The sequence below is a fragment of the Syngnathoides biaculeatus genome, chromosome 6 (assembly GCF_019802595.1).
Source record: "Syngnathoides biaculeatus isolate LvHL_M chromosome 6, ASM1980259v1, whole genome shotgun sequence".
Classification (NCBI taxonomy): domain Eukaryota; kingdom Metazoa; phylum Chordata; class Actinopteri; order Syngnathiformes; family Syngnathidae; genus Syngnathoides; species Syngnathoides biaculeatus.
Window position 1 is genome coordinate 4,331,817 of NC_084645.1, and position 21,447 is coordinate 4,353,263.

Consider the following 21,447-nt stretch of genomic DNA (forward strand, 5'->3'; position numbering starts at 1 on the left):
GCCAAGGCTGCCCTTTCTCAGTGGTTCTGTTCATAACTTCTGTGGGCAGGATATCAAGGTGCAGCTGAAGCATCGAAGGGGTCTGGTTTGGCTGGAGCGGTTCACAGTCAGTCCTCAGTTGGACAACAGTGGATTGTGCTCTCCAGGTCAGAGATGAGATCCTTCCCCAAGCGGAGTAGTTAAAATACCTTGGGGTGTTGTCCACGAGTGAGAGAAGAACGGACCCAAAGATCGACAGGCGGATTGGTGCGGCATCTGCAGTAATGCGGACCGTTGTGGTGAATAAAGACTTAAGCCGAAAAGGGAAGCTCTATTTTACCGATTGCGCTACGTTCCTAACCTCCCTACAATAGTGTTCAAAATAATAACAGTCCAATGTGCCTAACCAGATTAACCTACATTTTAAGGATATTTTTCATTTGTTACCCGCAGGTGGAGTAGATTCTCAGAAAACCGACAAGACCCAGCATTCACGATATGCACACTTTTAAGGCTGTGCAATTGGGCAATTTGTTGAAAGGAGTGTGTTAAAAAATGCCATTAGATCAGCGAGGTCATCAGTTTTTATGAAAAACAGGTGTAAGTCAGGTGGCCCCTATTTAAGGATAAAGCCAGCACCTATTGAACATGCATTTCTTCTGCGGAAAATGGTTCGTTCAGCACATTGTTCAGCAGAACGGTGTGCTTTGATCCAAAGTCAGACTTGAAGAGCGTGCTGTGTTCGTGTACGTCCCTGAATGATAGTGAGTACACTATTTAGACATTATTTTTCAAGTGTTTTAGTAATTTGTTGTCATGTTCCTGTATCAAGCTACTCTACGGACGGTCAGTTTCTCTCGCTATTTTTGGTTCTCTCTGATCCACTGTCCACTGTGCACATAATTATGTGTCATCTTTGTGCGTTATGTTGGTTTCCTTTCTGTAAGAACTCTATCAAGCACTCTGTGTGAAGTGTCACTCTAACCTACGTATGTTCAAGTGCTAAATTTGCCATGTTATGCCTGCCTAAACCTTGACCATGTATGTTTAATTTCCGCTGCCAGTGGGTGATGCCTGTGGTTGTAGTTGGTCAGTTACTGTTGTTAGTGTAGTGTGATGCTACACATTATCACACAAGTTATTATTTTGTTGTTCTGCAACTTGTATAGAAATACATTATATAATCTGCAGTGGCAGATTATTTGTGCAGATGAGTTTATTTATTTTACTGTGGTGGTCGACTGAGTACCTGGTTTCAAAATAGGCCTCATCTGTCTGGAATTTTCATACTCTCCCAGTTGCTTGCATGGGTTTTCTCCGGGTACTCAGGTTTCCTCCCAAATTCCAAAACATGCATTTTAAATTGAAGGCTCTCAATTGCCTGTAGCTGGGAATGTGATTGTGAATAGTTGTTGTTTATATCTGCCCTGCGATTGGCTTTTGACGAGATCAGGGCATACACCGCCTCTTACCTGAAAATAGCTGGGATGTGCTCCAGCACGCCTGCTACCCTCGTGAGGATTAGCAGTACATCAACTTGTTTCAGAATTTTGAATTATGAACTATGAACTTAAATAGTTCATTTTTGGAACAGTGAAGTTTCCTATTAATTTAAAGTAGTTTGCATAGAAAAACACTTTCCCAACACTCATGTCCATCCATCCATCCATCCATCCATCCATCCATTTCTTTTGCCACTTATCCTCACGAGGGTCGTGGTGAGTGCTGGACCCTATCCCAGCTGTCAATGGGCACGAGGCGGGGTACACCCTGAACTGGTTGCCAGCCAATCGGAGGGTACATCGAGACAAACAGCCGCAATTTAGTGTCCAATTACAAACAAACAAAATAAAAATAACACTGTACAATGTTCAAGCCTCGACTAACAATAACAACAGTCCCAATATATGGACCGCAGAGATTTTCCAGACAGGCTCGTTTCGAAAGACAGTTTCGTTATTGTAACGATCATGACATGACGTTTGATGTGTATGAGGTTTTGATGTGTTTGATGCCTACATGAGGAGTTGGTTTAGATGTTGATCAGTCGGCATTCGGGAGTGAGTTGTCATGTAGCAGCAGGCAGCAGGTAACATCCTTAACAGGTCTCAGTCTGAATTCTTTAGAACACAAAGATTACATTGGCGACGAGGAATAAATGGAATCGTAGTCCACAGGCTTCGAGTCGAGCGCCGATTGTGTCGGAACAACTACGTAATTACCGAAACGCTTTTGACAAAGGTCGCTCCAAGAAAAAAAACATGAGGAGTACCGAAGTTTTCAACAAGAATGATAGAGGGTTCTGCTGTGTGTCTACATTCACAAATGGGAAGTATGCCAAAGCATTTAAACATTAAACATTTTGCCAACTTTGCATAAAAACAAGATAATCACACTAATAAAATACATGCCTTTGTCGGCAAGAACCATTCACCATTTCACCATCATGATGGCAAATCTAATTGAGTTACGTTCACGATAAACGGACGGAAGTCTCAACGCCTGCATGAAGCTTAATGTAACGACGTATGACAAGTTGCATTCATGGTAAGAAGTACTTTTGTCATCATTGGTTAGCAGCATCATAACAATCTTATTTAAAATGATCTGCAGAATATGATTTTCTTTTCAATGGCATTTTTGTTCAGTCCTTCTCAGTTGGTACATGTTACAGATACACAGGCCTAGAGCACCCTCTTATGGTTGTCAGTGTGAAAATAACCGATAAGTGACTTGAAAAATGTATGAATGTAATAATTGTGTTAATTTCACATATAACTCGCTCTGGAGAATAAGTCGCACCCCTGGTCAAAATATGAAAAAAAAAAAAACTCCGACTAATAGTCCAAAAAATACGGTACAAGAAGCTAGTTCCATTATTTACAGATTTTTGTCAGTGAATCGGCGCGACAAATGTTTTTACACAAGTTCTTGTCTGGTCGCTCCTTTAATGCAATGTTCTGCGGGATATTCTGGGGCAGACAGAGGCTAAGCCCCGGTGACTTCACAGGGAGTGGTCAAGGATGTTTCTTCCGGTCTGTCTGTGAAAGCTGGCACATATCCAGATTTTGTTTGGATTTCAAAAATGTTCTTTATTTTCAATATTTTTTCAATTAATGTCCAAAATATATGTAATAATAATATTACTTCATATTGGACGGTTTATTGTACATAGACATTTTTAGACAAAGTCCTGCTTTAATTCCCCCATCATGTTTTTGTACTTCTATTATTTAATAAAACCCTTGCTTTGGTGCCAGTGCGATAAATCTGCAAAAACATTGCTCCTCCAAATTAGAAAGCTGCTTCTCAAAGAAACAAAAGTAGTTATGAATGAATTGGTTTTGTATACGTAATTGGTGATCCTTGTATTTATATGGGTTAAGAGTCAAAACAGCCCTCTGTTGAGAAGCAATAACTATGAAATGACATGCAACATAAATGAGTTTGATACCCATTTAATTCATTATTAGGAATATATATTGAAAGATGAGGTGAGAAAATTTGTCAGAAGCCTGTACTAAACTGTTAGCTCTTCACATTAATCAGTCCCCAAAAAGTTCCCAAGTATCAAAAAAGTTGGTGACCCCCTATCTAAGCAAACACAAATATAAAGGCAACATTAGCCCACAGATATTGTGTCTTCTCAGTTTTACCATCTACATTCTCTTATGTTGTTCAGTAATACAGATAAACCTGATGCTTCAGTAGTTTTGCTCCATGACTTCCAACGATTTCTTATCTACCAGCAGAAGGTATGCAAAACTAAAATTAATCATTCCAGAAGATATTTTTTTCTGTGCTTATAAAAGAATTTCATTTTTAATTTCCACAAGAAGAGACAGACAAAAGCATTTGTTTCTTCCGTTTTTGAAATCTATGGTTGACATAATAATGTGGCATTTGTTCAGTGAAGTTGACAAGTAGTGGATGTTAATTGGAAAATTTCAATCCTTTGAGTAATTGCAATGTAACTTTGCTCAGGTCACCTAAAGACAGTCTTACTCCCAACTACAGGATTTATTTTATCCATAGTAATTGTGCATAAATGCTACAGAAGATGTACCAAAAATTCCCAAATTAATTGATAAATATGATTGCAATCCCTAAACACTCTCAAAGGGATTTGTGTGCAGAGTAGGATGCATTGGAGGGTTTGTACAACATTTCTGGCAATGTATTGACAGATTTTTAAGAAAAATAATTTATAACACAAAAGAACTACCCTAACATGGAAATTTAAGTCTGATATTCTGCTGCCTGAGCTATCAAACTGGGGCATAGTGGAATCTTTCTGCTCCATCCTTTCTATGAGCTGCCTATCCTCACATGGGTCTTGGATCTTTCTGCCACATAATTGTTTTTTCAAATAAAGATTAGGCTGGAGCATGATCGTGACCCAAGTGAAGATAAGTGGTACAGAAAATGGATAGATGGATCAGGAGCCCCTTCTTGAGTCATCAATTGAGGAGTTTGTTTCTCCCAAGGATCTGAGCAGTCATCAAAGACTTCCTGGTATTATCACAGGTCCAAGGGGAGAGACCACACAAATCACAGCTCAGAATCCCCACCAAATAGTTGCACTATGGTTTCCTTTAGACCAGTGGTGCTCAATGTGTCGAGTGTGATCGACTGGTAATTTTGGGCGATCGTGTGACGGCGTGTCAAAAAAAAAAAAAAAGACGTCAACCTATCATCCACCTCATTGCCTGATTCAGATGTGGTCTGTTGCACACACATAAAGGTATGTTTTAGCAAGCTGGCCTCCTATTTACTGTCTCTTAGTTTCTCCACACCAGTCATGGCGATGTGCACGTGGCTTACCCCTCGCCCCCCACTCCCCCTGGTTGATCGCGAGAGGGTGGCTGCTTGAAAAGTAGATCTTGGGATAAAAAAGTCTTGACAGCCCTGCTTTAGACAGACCTATGTGACCGGTCCCCCCTCTGGACCCACGCATAGAAGCGGAGCTCATGTTTGAGCGCCTAGCGATTAGGCATACACACCCATCAGCCCCGGGTTAAGAAAATGATTATACCGATGCGAAATGTCAATTCTGTCAGGAAAGGACCCTGAGCTAGTGTGCAAGCTTGAGAGGTTCCAACTAGATAAAGACTCAACACACAGCTTGGGCTTTGGCATCAGTCCTCTTGAGAGAAGTGAGCCACTTTTCCATTCTGGAGTAGCCTTTGTTGAATGTCTCCAAAACAGAAGCCCGCCTTACACCCGCACCCCTGCCCTCTACCTCTGGATGTTGAGAGGCTGTCTTGGTTGACACGTCCTCACAACATCGCATGGACATTGGGTTAATTTTGAGGACAATGCCTCTGAGTTGCCACTTGGGATGGTCGGCCCCCTTATTAACAAGGGGGAGGGTGTGTTCTAACTACGAGGCAATCACACGTCTCATCCTCCCTGACCTCTGATTCAGGAGGAGCACTGCTTTTCGTCCTGGCTGTGGAACACTAGACCAGCTACACATCTCCTTCAGGATTGAGAATGCATAGAAGTTTGCCCATTCAGTCTACATATATATATACAAAGTTGAATTGGAGAGGATTTTTGACCCTGTTCTTCATGGTGTCCTGTGGGGGTGGTCCCGAAGTGTAGGCTACTGTGTGGTCCCGGTACAACCTTTGTCGGAGGTTGGTCCGCAGTGCTGGCAGTAAGTTGGAGTAGTATCCAGTGTCAGTCACTCACATTTGAAAAATGTATGGGTGTGGTCAGTCATGCCCACAGATATTAAGTTACGGGTGTGGTCCACCAGTCATGCCCGCAGATATAAAGTTGCGGGTGTGTGTTCTGTTTGTAATTTTGAGTGTACCCCTTTAAGAGCGGAGTGGGGTGGTGTCAGATAAATTAGGAGGTAGAAATAGCCTGAGCAGAGACTGTGTGCTTCCGTGTTAAAAAAAAAAAAAAAAAGACGTCAGGCTGTGGTTCACTGCGCTGGATCGGTTTTCATGTGCGCTGAGAGTGTGCAACAAGTGCGCAATTGCGCAGTGACTCATCTTAGAAGGAACATTGGTCAAGACTACACAAAATAAGCGATGTCTTTTAGTATCTATGCATTTCTACTCATAACAAATATTACGCGTGTGATTTTTGTGCTTGACTCCAGATTTGCGAGTGCGATAGCACGCAGGTGCGTACGCGTCCGTCAAATCATGGTAACTGCGGTGCGGTTTGAATTCTGCAAAATCTGTCCTTATTCACCAATATTCTTCATAATCTTCACGGGAAGTATTTCTCAGCAAGGCTGAGGTGTTGAGGGTGCCTAATTTGTCGGCCTCGATACCATGTCTCTGTATTTTGGAGATACTGTAGTGCTGTTGGCATTATCAAGTCATCATTCTCAACTTTTCCTGGAGTGGATTGGAGCCACGTGTGAAGAGGTTGGAATGAGAGTCACCACTTCCAAGTCACAGACAGTGGTCTTCAGTCAGAAAAGCGTCAGAGATGTGAATCGTTCTCCAAGCAGAGGAGTTGTCTTTGGGTTTTGTTTTGAGTTGAGGTTAAGAATGTAGCAGAGATGGATATTTGGATCTGTGCAGCATCTGTAATGATGCTGATTCTTTTTAGTGTGTCTGGGTGAAAAGTGACCTAAGATGCTCTCGGTTTACCAGTCAGTCTCTGTTTCCCACTCTCACACATGGTCATGAGCTGTGGGTTGTGATGGAAAGAACACGATCACAAACAAAAGGGGCTGAATAGGTGGCTAAGTTCTTCCTCAAGAAAGAATGACAAGTCGGGTCATCAGGGAAAGGATCAGACTAGAGCTGCTTCTCTTCTGCATCAAGACGAGCCAGATGAGGTGACTTGGGCGTTGGATTTGAATGTGTCCTGGGCAGCATCCTTGGTTCAATTTTCTGCTCTACGTCCACGTCCCCCTGGGGATATGCTGAATAGACCGATGACCCAAACTCAGATTAACGCAAGAACAAGATCGATAAATACAGATTGCAATTCTGTTCAGTTCTTGTGTTTTTTTTTTTTTAATTGTATACTACTTAAATAAATTGTATATTTGTGGCAACCACATTAGATACTTGATACTGATGTCTGAAATTAAATACAGTATGTCTGTTTTCCTTTTGTTCCTGAAGGAGTCTTGGGCTAGTGATCTCAATGAGGTCAGAGAGTTGATGACTACTTTCATTGATGACACCATGAGAAAAACCAACGACCCTGAGTTCACAGTCAGTGAGGTATTGTGACATTTTCAAAAAGATTACATTTGATTCATTAATTTTATCATACTTACACGTGTTACAAGTGTTTTATTTGTATGTCTCTTCTCCAATTTATCCCTAGTTCCTCAGCTTCCTGTTTTCCAAGGAGAACTGTCTTTGGGATGATAAATTGTCAGACATTAACAACCAAGACATGAACAACCCTTTGTCCCATTACTGGATCAATTCATCACACAACACGTCAGTATGACATCACACTTTCACAATTAACACGAGAGAATTAGGTTAGGTATTCTTGTGGATTCAGTTGCTGAGCAAGTATACTAATGTGGTTAAAATTAAACCTTTGTCTCAAGTAATATTCTTTCAGTATTGATAACGACATTGTGAGGGTTTTTTTCCAAGACAAAACCACTGGCTTTTTAGAGTTTATTGGTGGTTCATAAACAAGTATTACAGCGTTTTGAAATTACCTGTATTTTTGCATAAATTAGCCATTAAATATTATTTCATCTTCATCAAAGTCACAATAATAGATAAGGCAATTTTCTGAAACACCACACAGACCTTTATGGCCATGTAAAAAAAATATTAAATGACGCTTGTTTTTTCAATTTTTTTCTCATTTTAATGTACCACTAAAGCTATGTTGCCTGAAAAATGCAATGAACGCACCGCAAAAATGCAGATGACGCCATAGTACTTTGTCCTGTTTGGCATGCTTAAAGTGCCACTGACACCTAAAACATAAAATTCAATATGTTTTTAACCAAAAATAATCATCCGGAATGGACCAATTAGTTTTTTTCACAGCAAGTCAGAATGTTGCTATATGTCGTTTTTTTCATCTCTTGCCAGTGAACGTCTCTCTAGGATTTTGTGTTGAGGAAGAAACAGGAAGTGACGTTTTTTGCACTAGTGGGGTCGGGTGTTTATATTGTTTTATACCTATTGTACCGGCAAAAAAATGAACCGTTTTTTCTTCTTGTTAGCCAAAATTCCGGCTCCTTGTATTGCTCGATTTTGCTCGAACACTTGGGAGGATAGATTCACTCTTCACATGTTTCCATCTTTGTGAAAAATGGATTGCACAGGTGCAAAGGACTTGAGCTTTGTGGGTTCTAAATGACAGGTAGGTGTGTATCAAGCTGTTAAAAAAAGTAGTAGTTGGGGGGACTAATTTGTCTCACAGTTTATAGCATATGTTACGTGATAATTTTAAAGTGATCCCCTCGGTTAAAGCAGCAAAATACAACAAAGCACTTGTATTGCGTTTAAGACGATTTAATCACACACAATACAATACAACACAAAACAATAACAAAATACAAGTACAAAGACAGTTTAGTAGTGTGTAACACGAGTTAACTAGTCAAACGACGTATATTCACCACTCAAACTCAAACAACTTGTCTGAAAGCAGCAATAATAAAAAGCTCCGTCTGCGTCCGACGACGTAATCCTTCTCTCAGAATGTAACAAAAGATCCGCGTCATATCACCATTAGCTGGCTGATTGGCTCCTGTGTATATAGGACCCTTGGAACGACTGGTCCTTCGCCAGATCGGTGCGGCTCATGCCCCGTTCCTGCACTCCCGTATCTCTGATCGCGAACCCGTGTGTACTGACCTCCGCCTGTTCTCCGACTGACCCCGTGAGCCTGACTCCTTTGACACTTCTGCCTTCTTTGATCGATCTCCCATGTACCGACTCCTGCCTGCCCGCGGACCTGCTTTCTATGCCCGACGTCCTGACTACCGCTGCTGCACCTGACTGCCTGCCTGATCCCCAACATTGGAACAATAAACGTTTTTCCCGAATTACCTCTGCATCTCCCGAGTCCTGCATTTGGGTCCTCCCACCGTATCGATGGGTCGTGATATAAATAGTATTGTTAAAGAAATCGCTTGCAAGTCCAGTGAACACATGGAATTGTTAACTTTCAAAAAAGTTCTCACCGATTCTCGGTTTTCGATTCCCATCATTAATGCCAAGCAAACATATGCTCCCATGGGTGATCATGGGAAATGGCGTCCCAAATGTTACTCTTCTGATGAGGTTGACCAGTTACCAGTTCTGTCCATTTTGAGCTGCATGAAGTCATTCCGTTGAATGTTTTTTGACAGTTGAAAGCACCATGGCTCTTTGTCAAATGCCATTATTATGTACTGATACAAGATGATTGAGTTTTGTCTTCTCCTGAGAGTTAAGTGTCACACAATAAAAGCTTGCTCCTATTATACAAAGTTACGTTAGTTGCACTCTCATTGCTATTGCTTGGGTTCCTTTATTTAGCTGTGTGTTACTGGCTGACTTCAAAATGTGAGGCTCTTGTGTTCACTTATGTGCAGGAATCTTCTCTCCCCAGGCAGGCTTGCATGGATCACACCCAGCAATGGAGGAAACAATGCTTTCAAGATCTGTTCTTCCCAATGCCAAATTCTATATATGTCCATAGCAGTAGGGAGTTGTTTGGTTTCACTTTTGTCCTTGTGCGAGTTACCAGTCTCTTGCCTTTGCTACCTGTAATGCCTTTTGCCTAGGGTTACTTTCTGGACTCCAGCTCCTATCGACAAACATTACCTGTTGAACGTTACTTGGTCAGTAAATTTGTATAGCAGCTCTCAATTTGTTGCTGGATTTCAAAGTGGTCTCAGGGTTTGGTCACCTTTATCTCGCTGTGGAGCCACTCTTTGAAAACCAATGGTCAATGAGAACATGGAGAACATAAGAACTGAAATCAAACTTCACTCCCCTTCCTAATTAACCAAGATTTTAATCACATGATTTTCGTTTTTATAGCTACCTGACAGGTGACCAGCTTCGTAGTGAATCTTCAACAGAGGCTTATGTGCGCTGTCTGCGCCTGGGATGTCGCTGTGTTGAATGTCAGTATGTTTTAAAATTTTACTGGACATAGATTCTTCCACATTACTTATTTTTCTCAATTGTATTTTTTTAATGTTTGTGTTTTGCATGACGTGAAATGTAGTAGATTGCTGGGAAGGACCTGGAGAACCAATAATCTATCATGGTTGGACCAGGACAACTAAAATCAAGTTTGAAGATGTGGTTAAAGCCATCAATCAGCATGCTTTCGTTACCTCGCAGTAAGTAGAACAAATATTTAAGTGAAAGAGGAATGAAATATTTTATAATGTAGTTCTTTTATTTAGGGGTTTAAGAATTAATTCAATTGTAACCAGGAGAACCACAAGGGCTTTAGGGCACAAAGGAATTTAAACATTTACATAAAACTAACAAAAAATCTAGTGATGCATTATATGTTTTTTCAAGCCAATACAATTCATTTTACGCTTCTCAAGACCAATACCAATATGATAACCAATAACATCCATCAATCACAATCTCAGTTGTTGTTCATTTAACTTTTCTAAGCTGTGAACACTTTTTTCAGTGTTATGACGTATGCTATGGATAAATGTGAAAAAAAAACATTTTATTAACACTCCAATATATGTTGCGACTCGAGCGAGATTGTTTGGCTTGACTTGCTTAAATCAAGTAATAAGTTGACTAAGTTGACCCTCTTGCTTATAATTTAGTGGTGACTTCGTCTTTTTCCTGATATTCACTTCGGACTTACTTGAGACATGGTTATGACTTGAGACTAGGAAATACTCTGACCTCTGACAAACACCATTACTTAGTTTATCACTCAACTATTGCTGAAGTTTACATTTGATAATGAATCATAAACAAATTTTAAAACCAACAAATGAGCAATTCTAAAAACAGATGTTTTGGAAATCTGTTTTAGTAGGGATCTCATATTTGTTTTGGACAGGTGAGGTTTTCTTTTCCTTGCACTGTGTGTATCAACTACAGTTAGCTTGAAATAAAAAAAAATGGTCATATCTGTATGGAAGTATTCTTCCGTCTTCCCGATCAACCGAGACTACTATTTCTTCATCAGATGAGGAGAAATCCGAGAAATCAGCGGTGGGCATAATGGTGTCCCATGTAATCGAGCATGTGGAACGGCACGTAACACGTCACATCCGCCCATAGGTCCTGTGACTCGCGAAAATGGTAGTGCCCCTGAAAATTTGTAATTGTCGATAAAAATCTTCTCAAAACACTATTAAATGAGAGAGGATTTAACAAGATAGAGTACATATTACATGACCTATTGGATATATTGTAAATGCAAACCACCGGAATTCCCCTTTAAAACACAGGTACGCATGTTAACAAATCAAACATCAAGATGCAGAAATTATTTACTCTATTTTCCACATCTGGGAAGTAAATCTGAACACGTAAATTTATTCCACACACCTAAAATCTCAGGTTTTACCTCTTTTAAATAGAAAATTAAAAAAGTAAATTTGACACCTGCCCATTTAATGCATAAAATGTACACATAAAATATAAACTAAAATAAAAAAACCTACATAACATATATAGCATAGACAAATCATATTCCACTTAACCAAACTCCTTTGTGGTAAGTCTGTTAACTAACACTGAATTGCACGGTAATTGCTATAGCAACTATTAATTTCGCCACTGTATTTTTCATTAGTGCAAATGATGCATTTCACAGAATGTAGTCTCCTGAAACTTGACATCTTTTAGCCTGCAAAAGTGCAACAATATTATAAACCATGTACTGAGTAGCAACTAATTTCAGAATGTCATATAAGTACTTACGTGCAAGCTTTGCGTGCAGCTTTGTTTTATTAATGTTCATTACTGAGAAAACGTACTCACAAAGATAAGTAGTCCCAAATGTATACATTTTTTCAGCCAGTGGCGTTAATTTAGGATAGCCTGGCAGGAGATACAAACAAAAATGTGTCCAAGCCCACAAGAAGAATTATGTCCTTAGATTCTACATCACAGTGCAAATCAATTATTTCAAGTTTCATGTCAACTGGCACATCAGAAGCCCTGAGTGTGAATGGTGAGTAAAAAAATCCAAATTCTGTCTCAAGTTTTCTAAAGATCTGAAGTCATTTCTCGCAAGCTTTTTTTAATGAACTCCGTTCACAGAACAGCTTTGATGCAAATGCTATTTTGCTAGCAATTACGTAGCTGGGTTTCAATGCTGCATCACTGGTCTCTGCCCCTAGTGAAAATAGACTGGTATTTCCTCAAGCCCACCACCATTTCATTTATCTTCTCTCTTCTCAGTTCTTTGTGTAAACTGTTGCATTTTTCACTATGCTGAGTCTCATAATGGCGCCCAAGATTACTTGCTCTGTACACAGGAGGCACACAGTTTTCCAATCCACCTCCATCAACAAATAGGAAGATCTCAATTTTGGGGGGAAAATCTGACAACCGGAGTCCACTTTTCTCTTTTTTGACAAATATATTTTGAGGATAAGGGGGTCAGGGGCAAATTAAAAGCTGATAAAATTCCAAGGAGAGGACAAAATACCAAAAACAGACCCTGGAGCTAAAAATGTACAATGTAATGTCTTTCCCGCGAGTCGGACTGGACCCACTCGGGGGCTCGTTCCGGCCCGCCGGCTGTACGTTTGACACCCCTACTCCATACAATTGACAACTGGCTTTTGTGTTTGCTGTGGACATATTTTCAGATATGAATGAGCTGAATGTGAAGCTACTGGGGGATGATCGGGTTGTACACAAAATATACACAATTGTGAGAGCCTTCAAAATCCAAGCTGATTTTACTCTCCAGACAAATGTCAAACAAATCTTTCGCTCATTTTCCCACACTAGTCACGCAAACCATCCCACCCCTAGTTACGTGACTTACATTCACAATCACCTCATTTTTATTTTTAATCATCCCAAACTAGTCAATGAAAATGTTTGGCCAGCTAACAAATGGTTGCTATTATTTTTTTGCGTAATTTACTAAATACATAATACTTAAATCCAAATGTTATTATATTCGGAGCTCCTGCCATCAATGTTCATACTGGTGGCGTCTTCACAGTGGCAAGTCCGTAACAATGCAGAAAAAAACAATGCAAAAAAACACGTTTTTCTTTGTCTTTCATTAAAAAACTGGTCAACTGGTCAATCAAGATACAGATTTCTAACTCTAAACAAGATGACTTGTCAAGTCATGTAGTTCAAGTGAACTTCAAGTCACTTGGCTAACAAGTCTAAAGTCAAGTCAAGTCTTTCTAGTATTTGGCAAGGAAGTCACAAATCAATAAACTGGCAAATCGAGTGGAATCATGTCAAGCCATTTGACTCAAGTCTCCCCATTTTTGCCGTGTACATACAAATGAGAACACAATAGATAAAGACCTATGACTTTACATGAAGGGGGTGACATGTTTTAGCCATCAAATCATCACATCAAACTTTTTGTACTTTTTTTGTTGGTGGCTTTGAGTCTGTTTCAGTGCAGGCATCTTCATAGTCTTTCAAAACACCATTGTAGCCATGACGTTTTAAGTGGCTGTTAATATTTGATATGTTGACACTTGATATTTTTCTTCCCCTTTGAATGTTTGCAGAACTTCTTGTTTTCTTTTCGGCTTGTCAGACTCGGGATCGCCACACCGTGTCAGCTTTTTCCAGAACATTTGAGGAACATTTGCTGCAAATAGCAATCAAAAAAAACTTTTTTTCCCTAAATGGTTAAGAAATCTCACATACCCTATACCATGTTTTCTGTACTGCACGGTTCCTCTCAGTTCAATAGGTTTCCCATTGGGTGTATTCACAAGAAAAGAACGCTTAAGTTCTTCACCAAAACCTCTCAACTCAATGCATATTTACGATTAACTGTATTCAATGGGCGGCATGGTGGTTCAGCTGGTAAAGCGTTGGCCTCACAGTTCTGAGGTCCCGGGTTCAATCAATGGAGTTTGCATGTTCTCCTCGTGCCTGTGTGGGTTTCCTCCAGGCACTCCGGTTTCCTCCCACATCCCAAAAACATGCAACATTAATTGGACACTCTAATATTGCCCCTAGGTTCTTATTGTGAGTGCGGCTGTTTCTCTCCATGTGCCCTGCGATTGGCTGGCAACCAGTTCAGGGTGTACCCTGCCTCCTGCCCGTTGACAGCTGGGATAGGCTCCAGCACACCCCGCGACCCTCGTGAAGATGCTGTAAGTGGCAAAGAAAATGGATGGATGTATTCAATAGAAAGAACATTTAATTTAGTCACCCAGACCTACTGACAGCAAATCTCACTTTTTGGGATTGTCAGTTTTATTCTTGCTTTAAAAAAAAAAAAACATACATAGCAATTCATAATGTTATTGGATTTTTCTTTTCAGTTAATTATTGTGCATCCCACTTAAAGGTAAAGTAAGCAGTTGGATAAACACACTTTTTGTCCATCCAGGCCTCCATTTTCTGTACTGCTTATCCTCACTTGTGGGGGCGGAGAGGTCAAGGAGACTATCCTAGCTAGCTTTTGGCAAGAGTTGGGGTACACCTGGAACTGGTTGTCAGCCAATGGACTGTTTTCGTCTGACATCACACAACGTTCGGTTAAAAAACGATCGCCATTTTGGATTGGTAAATTCAAGTAAACAAATTGTAACTAAGTAGAAATCAGTTCAGAAAGGCGTATGAATGGGGGTGCACTGCTATGTTATCGGTTACTCAAATGAAAGTGGGCGTTGTAAAGCCTCTTTCTTTCGACTGCCAGCTGTTATCAACCAAACGGCGACAACTGTGGCTGTCTTGTATCAGCAGAGCTGGTCTAACAACCAAATCATTCCCTTATGTCAGCGTTTTCTCAGAGCATTTTGTTCTTGGTAGGTATTGGATACCTTTTAGAATTTCACACCTACTTAGCAATAACTAAGTTCGGTGAAGGAGAAGTATGCTTTAGGGCCAAGGGCCTACAAAATACTCGTGTGTGAATGCAATGCGCGTCTCTCAAAATCTGCCCACGAAAGCAACCAAAATTGAACTGAATCCCCCCCAACCAGTACTCTATAATGAATCTGTCTTAATCTTTATTTCATTGTTTCACATATTTGGTTTGCACTTGCTTTTCTCATCGCTGCAAAGTGATCGTTATGTGCACGTTTTCAAAAACGTATATAATAATTTACACCCCTTTCGTTGGTATAATCAACATAATTTAACACAACGCTGACTGTAATCACGCGAATAAATACTTTCAACAGCATTCACTCAGAAATTAAGTAGCCTCAGCCTACATATTTAAATTGCATTGTGCAGTACACCAACCTTAGCAGTGTGGAGACACAAGCTGTGCTTACAATGGATACCACCGCATCATGAACCCAGCCATTGATGAATTGGTTGTAGGCCTCCAGACCTTTGTAATTCTTTAGTTGGTCCATGGTATAAGCGCTTGTTGAGAAGAGGAGATAGTTGACGATGTCTGGATAGGTTACCGACGCCCACAGTTCGAAATTCTTGCTCCATTTGTTCCTCCAAGGCATATGGGTCAATATTGTCAATCAAAGCACATTTCATTTCACAACAATTTCTTGAAACAACATCTAATGAGCCCTGATAATAGTCTTTTTAGTCATTATGCGTCACTTTTAACATCGTTACATCGTACGAACTTTTGTGTGTGTTTAGTCTTCGCCACCTCTACTTTTGCCCTACATCGCATCTCAATGTATTCCTTCCACCTCTCCGCAGTCCTCTCCATCTCCCACTTCTTCTTCTTTATCTCTTTCCTTGGATGACTTCCTATATTTTGGGGTTCCACCACCAAGTCTCCTTCTCCCCTTTCTTACTAGAAGGCACCCCAAGTACTCTCCTGCCTGCCTCTCCGAGTACCTTGGTGGTAGTATTCCAGTCTTCCGGGAGCTATTCCTGTCCATCTCGAGCCTGTCTCACCTCTTTCCAAAAGGCCACACGACATTCTTCCTTCCTCAACTTCCACCACCTGATTCTCTGCTCTACCTTTGTCTTCTTAATCTTCCTACCCACTACCAGAGTCATCCTACACACTGTCGAGCTACACTCTCTCCCACCACAACCTTACAGTCAGTAACCTCCTTCAAATTCCATCGTCTCCACAAAATATAATCCACCTGCGTGGTCCTACCTCCGCTCTTGTAGGTTACTCTATGTTCCTATCTCTTCTGGAAATAAGTGTTCACCACTGCCAATTCCATCCTTTTTGTGAAGTCCACCACCATCTGACCCTCAAAGTTCCTTTGCTGAATGCCGTACTTACTCATCACTTCTTCATCGGCCCTGTTTCCTTCTCCAACATGTGTATTGAAATCTGCACCAATCACAACTGTCCCATAGAATAGCATGTTGGGCTGTAACATTGTCAGCCATAATATTTTTGTTCATATGCTGCTTTTGGACACCTGAAAAGCTGCCAAAAACACATCACAACAGAACCAATAATTATACTCAGACAACTATGCCTACCACTCGTAAGATAAAGAGGCGCAACCTCATTTCAAATAACATTGAGAAACAACTTTGCAGCAGTCACTGAGGCATGAGGGGAGGACTCTATGTGTGCCTCCCAATGAATCAGTTAAGTACTATTTTAATTACTTGGCCAAGTCTAATTGCTTGGGATTCCATCTATGGGCTTATCCTAAAGGAAACCCCCATTTTCTTCTCACCATTTACCAATTTAATGCTACTTCAAACCTGAATGCCATACAAAAGAGTCCGTATACCATGGAGGGAGTTGAAGTATTTTCACCGAAAAAGCATGAGGAACATTTTTTTTTTTTTTTTTTACAAATAGGAAACAACTGGTTGTTATTAATGTAGAATGCAGCTAACAAGGTAAACTATAGTTACATAATGTGCATGGGCCCCAGGCCAATACTGTGTGTTATTCCAGCAGAAATCCCAACACAGTGTACCTTGGAGGTAATGACTAAAACAACTCCTAACATCACTTGTCAGAAATGGAATAGTGTTTATCCAACAACTAAGGCAGTCAATGATAAACCGATATTTTCTACTAATATTGCATTGGCTAATTTCTCCTGTGTTAGCTTTACAGGGACAGGTGTTAAGGTGGGAAGTCTCAACAAAACATGGTGTCATGATATCAGCATGCAGCGAGGTGTGGTGGTGGTGTGTTAGTAAAAGTTCAGAGGATATATAATTGGCCGCATCCATCTTTGGACATCCCCTTGCTTTCTCCCGAAGGCAAAGGTCCTCTTGGAAAAATGGAGATCCGACATACATTGATACAATTGGCATCCCACGAGGCGTATCAGATGAGTATAAATTGGCTAACCAGATTGCTGCAGGATGGGAATCCATCTTGTTGTAGACAATCCAGAATCAAAACATTGAGAGAATTAACTACATACGTTACTATGTACAGAAACTAGGTAATTATACGGAAGCAGGCTTTTTTTGCTACAAGGGAACAATCAGTTGCAACCTCACTCATGGCGTTCCGGAACATAGCGGTCGACATGCTCCTGGCCGAGAAGGGTGGCGTCTGTTCAATGTTCGGTGACCAGTGTTGTTTATTCAAAATATCACAGCGTCTGATGGGTCACTCACAAAGGCAAATTTAGGCCTCCGCACCCTGAGCCACAACATGAAGGAGCACTCTGGTGTGAACACATCAGCCTGGTCTGAGTGGTGGAAAAAAAGAGTATGGCAAATCTAAAACCTTGGTGTTCTCTGTCCTAGTTTATGTAGCTGTGTTTGGATCTATTATTACATTGTGAGGACGTTGTTGTATTCCCTGCATAAAGGCATCACTTAACCAACTTATAACCACTGCTATTCTCCAGACAAATTCAAAATTGGCAGAAATATATCCATGATTGGCACAACAGGGTAATGACAGTGAAATTGTTGACCACGATGATGACGTTCTGACTTCTCTTCCAGACCTGTTCTCTGATCTAGAAGATTAAAATAATTGGTGCTATATTTTTCTCCGAGTGTAACTATCTTTGTTTTGATAAATATGATTCTGTAGAATAAAGCTGAAAGGGTGATCTATTAGATGATGTGAGGATTTGAGCAAATGTAGGATAAACAAGAGGATAATGTAGAAATAATGGTAAATATAATTCAGTAACTGCTTCTGCCTGCAATGAAGAAATGCTTTGGTCTGCCTGGAATGAAGAATGTTTTGGTCTGCCTGCAATGAAGAATGCTTTGGTCTAGAAAACGTGGTCGTCAATGTAGGATAAACGGGGGAAATGTACAAATAATTGTGAATATAATTACCATACATCTGCTTCCAATAAAGAAATGCTTTGCTCTGCTCTAGATAACGTGGCAGCCGCCTAGCAGGAGATAGCAAGAACAAAAACATCTAATCATCAGAACTGTTAGAACCAGGAGCACCTGCTCCCTGTTCACGAAATGATGACCGCACATGTACTCAGCAATCTTCCACACACATGCACACACACATAAACAAACCAATACACTTTGTTTCCAACTATGTTTTGCTTGCCGTCTCCTTTTTGTAGCATCCATGTAGATCAGGCGTGTCTTGAAACTAAATAAATAGAGGTGCTGAGGAGAGAATAATCAGTGAGTGCAGTAGCGAATTGTACAAGACCGTTCCTCTCCTCTCTCCTCGCGAGACTTGATCTGGTGTCTTTGCTTCCTTTCTGTCCAGTTTAATGAATGTCTAATTGATAAACCTGACAAGGTGCTTCCTGAAAGTTCTACCTGACGGTCAAATTTGAGCGTGAGCTTGTCCACGAAGCTCTGATTGGCCCTGCAGCAGACATCATTATTCCGTCCCATGTTGTGTCAAATCAACTTCTGACATTGCAAAAAACCGGTGGCTGTGACCTCCAACTGGAATACTGCACACTAACTATCAAAGCATTTTCAGTGACTCACACAGAGTTCAACTCCATTGGACAATATTCCTCATGATGCTAGTCCATCTGGTCTATGTGTCTCCAATTGAAAACTGTCCCCCTGCTCATGGACCAAGACCTGCTCTGCTGCTTCGAGCCTCTAATCGATGACAAAAAGTCTTCAGCTGCGAGCGCAGGTGGAACAGGAATTACCACCACCAACTCAGGAGATGTCCTCAAACCTAGTGTTGAACCACTCGGAGGACAGGGACCTGTCAGGTTGCTCTCATCCAAGTGAAAACAGCCCCAGTGAAGACACAGTGTCTCCCCCTGTAGCCACCTCACCAGCGGTGAGCTGATGTAGTGAACACGTTTCTCTGCCATCTTGTACAATTGCCACACGAAAAGGGCTACTCCCGTAATGTTTCTGGTGGGATTACTTTGGATGACTGCCGAACAGAAGATGTCACCTTGGCCTTGTGGGCTGACAAATCAGCAATTTCTCAGGCATTTTTTGACACCATACGACTTAATCATCCTGACCTCCAATTAACGGCAAAAACCTTTTGCTTTCCCATTAATACTGTGCCACCGTCTGCTGTCACTGGATTGGGCGCATGCGGTCTAAACCTGCAATGGAATCGCCACTCATCAACTCACTGCTTATATATATATATATATATATAATTTTTCACAGTACATTTACACATTGTCTTATTTTGTTTTCAATGACACTCTTCCTCAGGTTCCCGGTTATCCTGTCTATAGAAGAGCATTGCCCATTAGAGCAGCAACGCCAAATGGCCCGTATCTTCAGAGACGTTTTTGGAGACAAACTGCTTCTTGAGCCAGTGGAACACATGGCTGAGCAGCTACCATCACCGACACACCTGAAGGGCAAAATCATCCTTAAAGTATTGTGTGTGTTTGTGAATTTGTGTGTCTGTGTGTGTGTCTGCGTGTGTGTGCGTGCATGTGTGTGTGTGTGTGTGTGTGTGTGTGTGTGTGTGTGTGTTTGTGAAGAATCTAATGCTAGTTTTCTTAAAAAACATTGTCGGATGATATGACTATTTGTCCATGTGCAGCACAAGAAACTCAGTGTTGATGGGGGAGACACCACCAAAGACTTCAAGATGTGGCAGAAACAGGGTGACTTGGAGATATGGGACCCCGTTAACCAGGTACTTTTGAGTTCTATCAAGTTGATCTCAAATTCACACCACACAAAGAATTACCTGACACTCACGCAGGCCTACAAGGTGGGATCTTCAAGTTAATGCAAACAGTGGTCCACTTCTTCAGCTGGAACATTGGCCCCTCAACAGTAGTCAGGAAGCAGAGAGACATCTGCCTAACAACAAATTGTCATTTAACATTTTCATATGTTAAATAGGATTTCAATCTGTAATTCTACTTAATCTCTGTAAGCATGGGGTATTTAAAAACATTTTTTGCCTGCCTGCATCATTTTGTCATCATCATCATCTTGCATGATATATTGTCATCACACTTTTTTTTACAATGCGATGTTCAAAGCAATGCAAACCAAAGCAAATTTATTTGTATAGTGCATTTCATACACGAGGTAACTCAATGTGCTTTAGATGACTAAAGGCATTTGAAAACAAAGAGCTAAAACATCAAAAACAAGATTAAAAACAATAAAAATTACAAACACAATATTAAAAAAAACAATTAAAACCGCATACAGTGCAACTAATATGATCAGAAAAGTGGATATATTCTAAAAAGCATGAGAAAAAAGAAGAGTTTTCTGCGCACCACTATTTTACCTGAATGAGTCAAAGTTCAGTGTTACATTTTGGCCAATTGTTAAATTTTGGATAAATCTAATTTTTGCAAGATTTCAGGAGTTCGACCTTTTGAAATACCATTGTGTTGGCAGATTATGTTTGTCATATATACCGGATATTAGTTCTATTAGTCCTACTTTCAACTTTAACAGGTTTTATCCTGTTGTGGCTTCTAGTTTTCCTGGTCAAGCTGTTCCTCATGTAATTTGTTTCTACCGGCTCCATGTGTATACAGCTGATCTTGTTTTGTCTCGTTCTGTTTCTCTCATTTTTTTATATAACGAAAGAACTTTTGTCTGATCTTTAGTAAGGGGTGTCAACTCACAAGACTTGTACCTTTTCCTCACTTTGCAGAGACCTTCCTTTCTTTTTGTAATAAAAATCCACAAAGACAAGATTATCTCTTTGCTTATGGTGTCAGAAAGCATTTTTCCAAAACATCATGATGTACAGTACAAATGCAAACAGTCACAGTCAATACAATAAAAATGTGAGCATTGGGTTTTGGATATATGTTTTGATTCCTTTTTTCAGCGGTGGAACAAGCACTACTGTGTGATCTCTGATGTCAAGTTGTACTATGCAGAAGAGGAGGAAAAGGAAGACCCCAGAAAGGTAAAGGAATTATTGGGGGGTGGGGTGGCTGGAAATCCACGATGCACTGAATCCCCCGATAGATGATATGTGAAGTAGAAAGGGATTACTGTAATATGCTTATACGTGATACTTAGCTTTATTCTGGAC

At 40.5% G+C, this 21,447-nt stretch overlaps 1 protein-coding gene across 14 annotated transcripts in view; it reads left to right on the forward strand.

The window, feature by feature from the left end:
• The window catches only part of plcg2 (phospholipase C, gamma 2), a 177,289-nt gene that overhangs the window by 80,569 nt on the left and 75,273 nt on the right, over positions 1-21,447 (forward strand). For 12 of the 14 annotated variants that reach the window (XM_061822290.1, XM_061822287.1, XM_061822278.1 and 9 more), the window contains 8 exons: positions 3,662-3,734; positions 7,080-7,181; positions 7,288-7,406; positions 9,969-10,054; positions 10,159-10,276; positions 19,635-19,803; positions 19,975-20,070; positions 21,238-21,318. In XM_061822290.1, the coding sequence (XP_061678274.1) occupies positions 3,662-3,734; positions 7,080-7,181; positions 7,288-7,406; positions 9,969-10,054; positions 10,159-10,276; positions 19,635-19,803; positions 19,975-20,070; positions 21,238-21,318 (844 nt within the window). The remainder of the gene's footprint in view (positions 1-3,661; positions 3,735-7,079; positions 7,182-7,287; positions 7,407-9,968; positions 10,055-10,158; positions 10,277-19,634; positions 19,804-19,974; positions 20,071-21,237; positions 21,319-21,447) is intronic. The other 2 variants (XM_061822284.1, XM_061822292.1) reach the window with 2 other exon arrangements.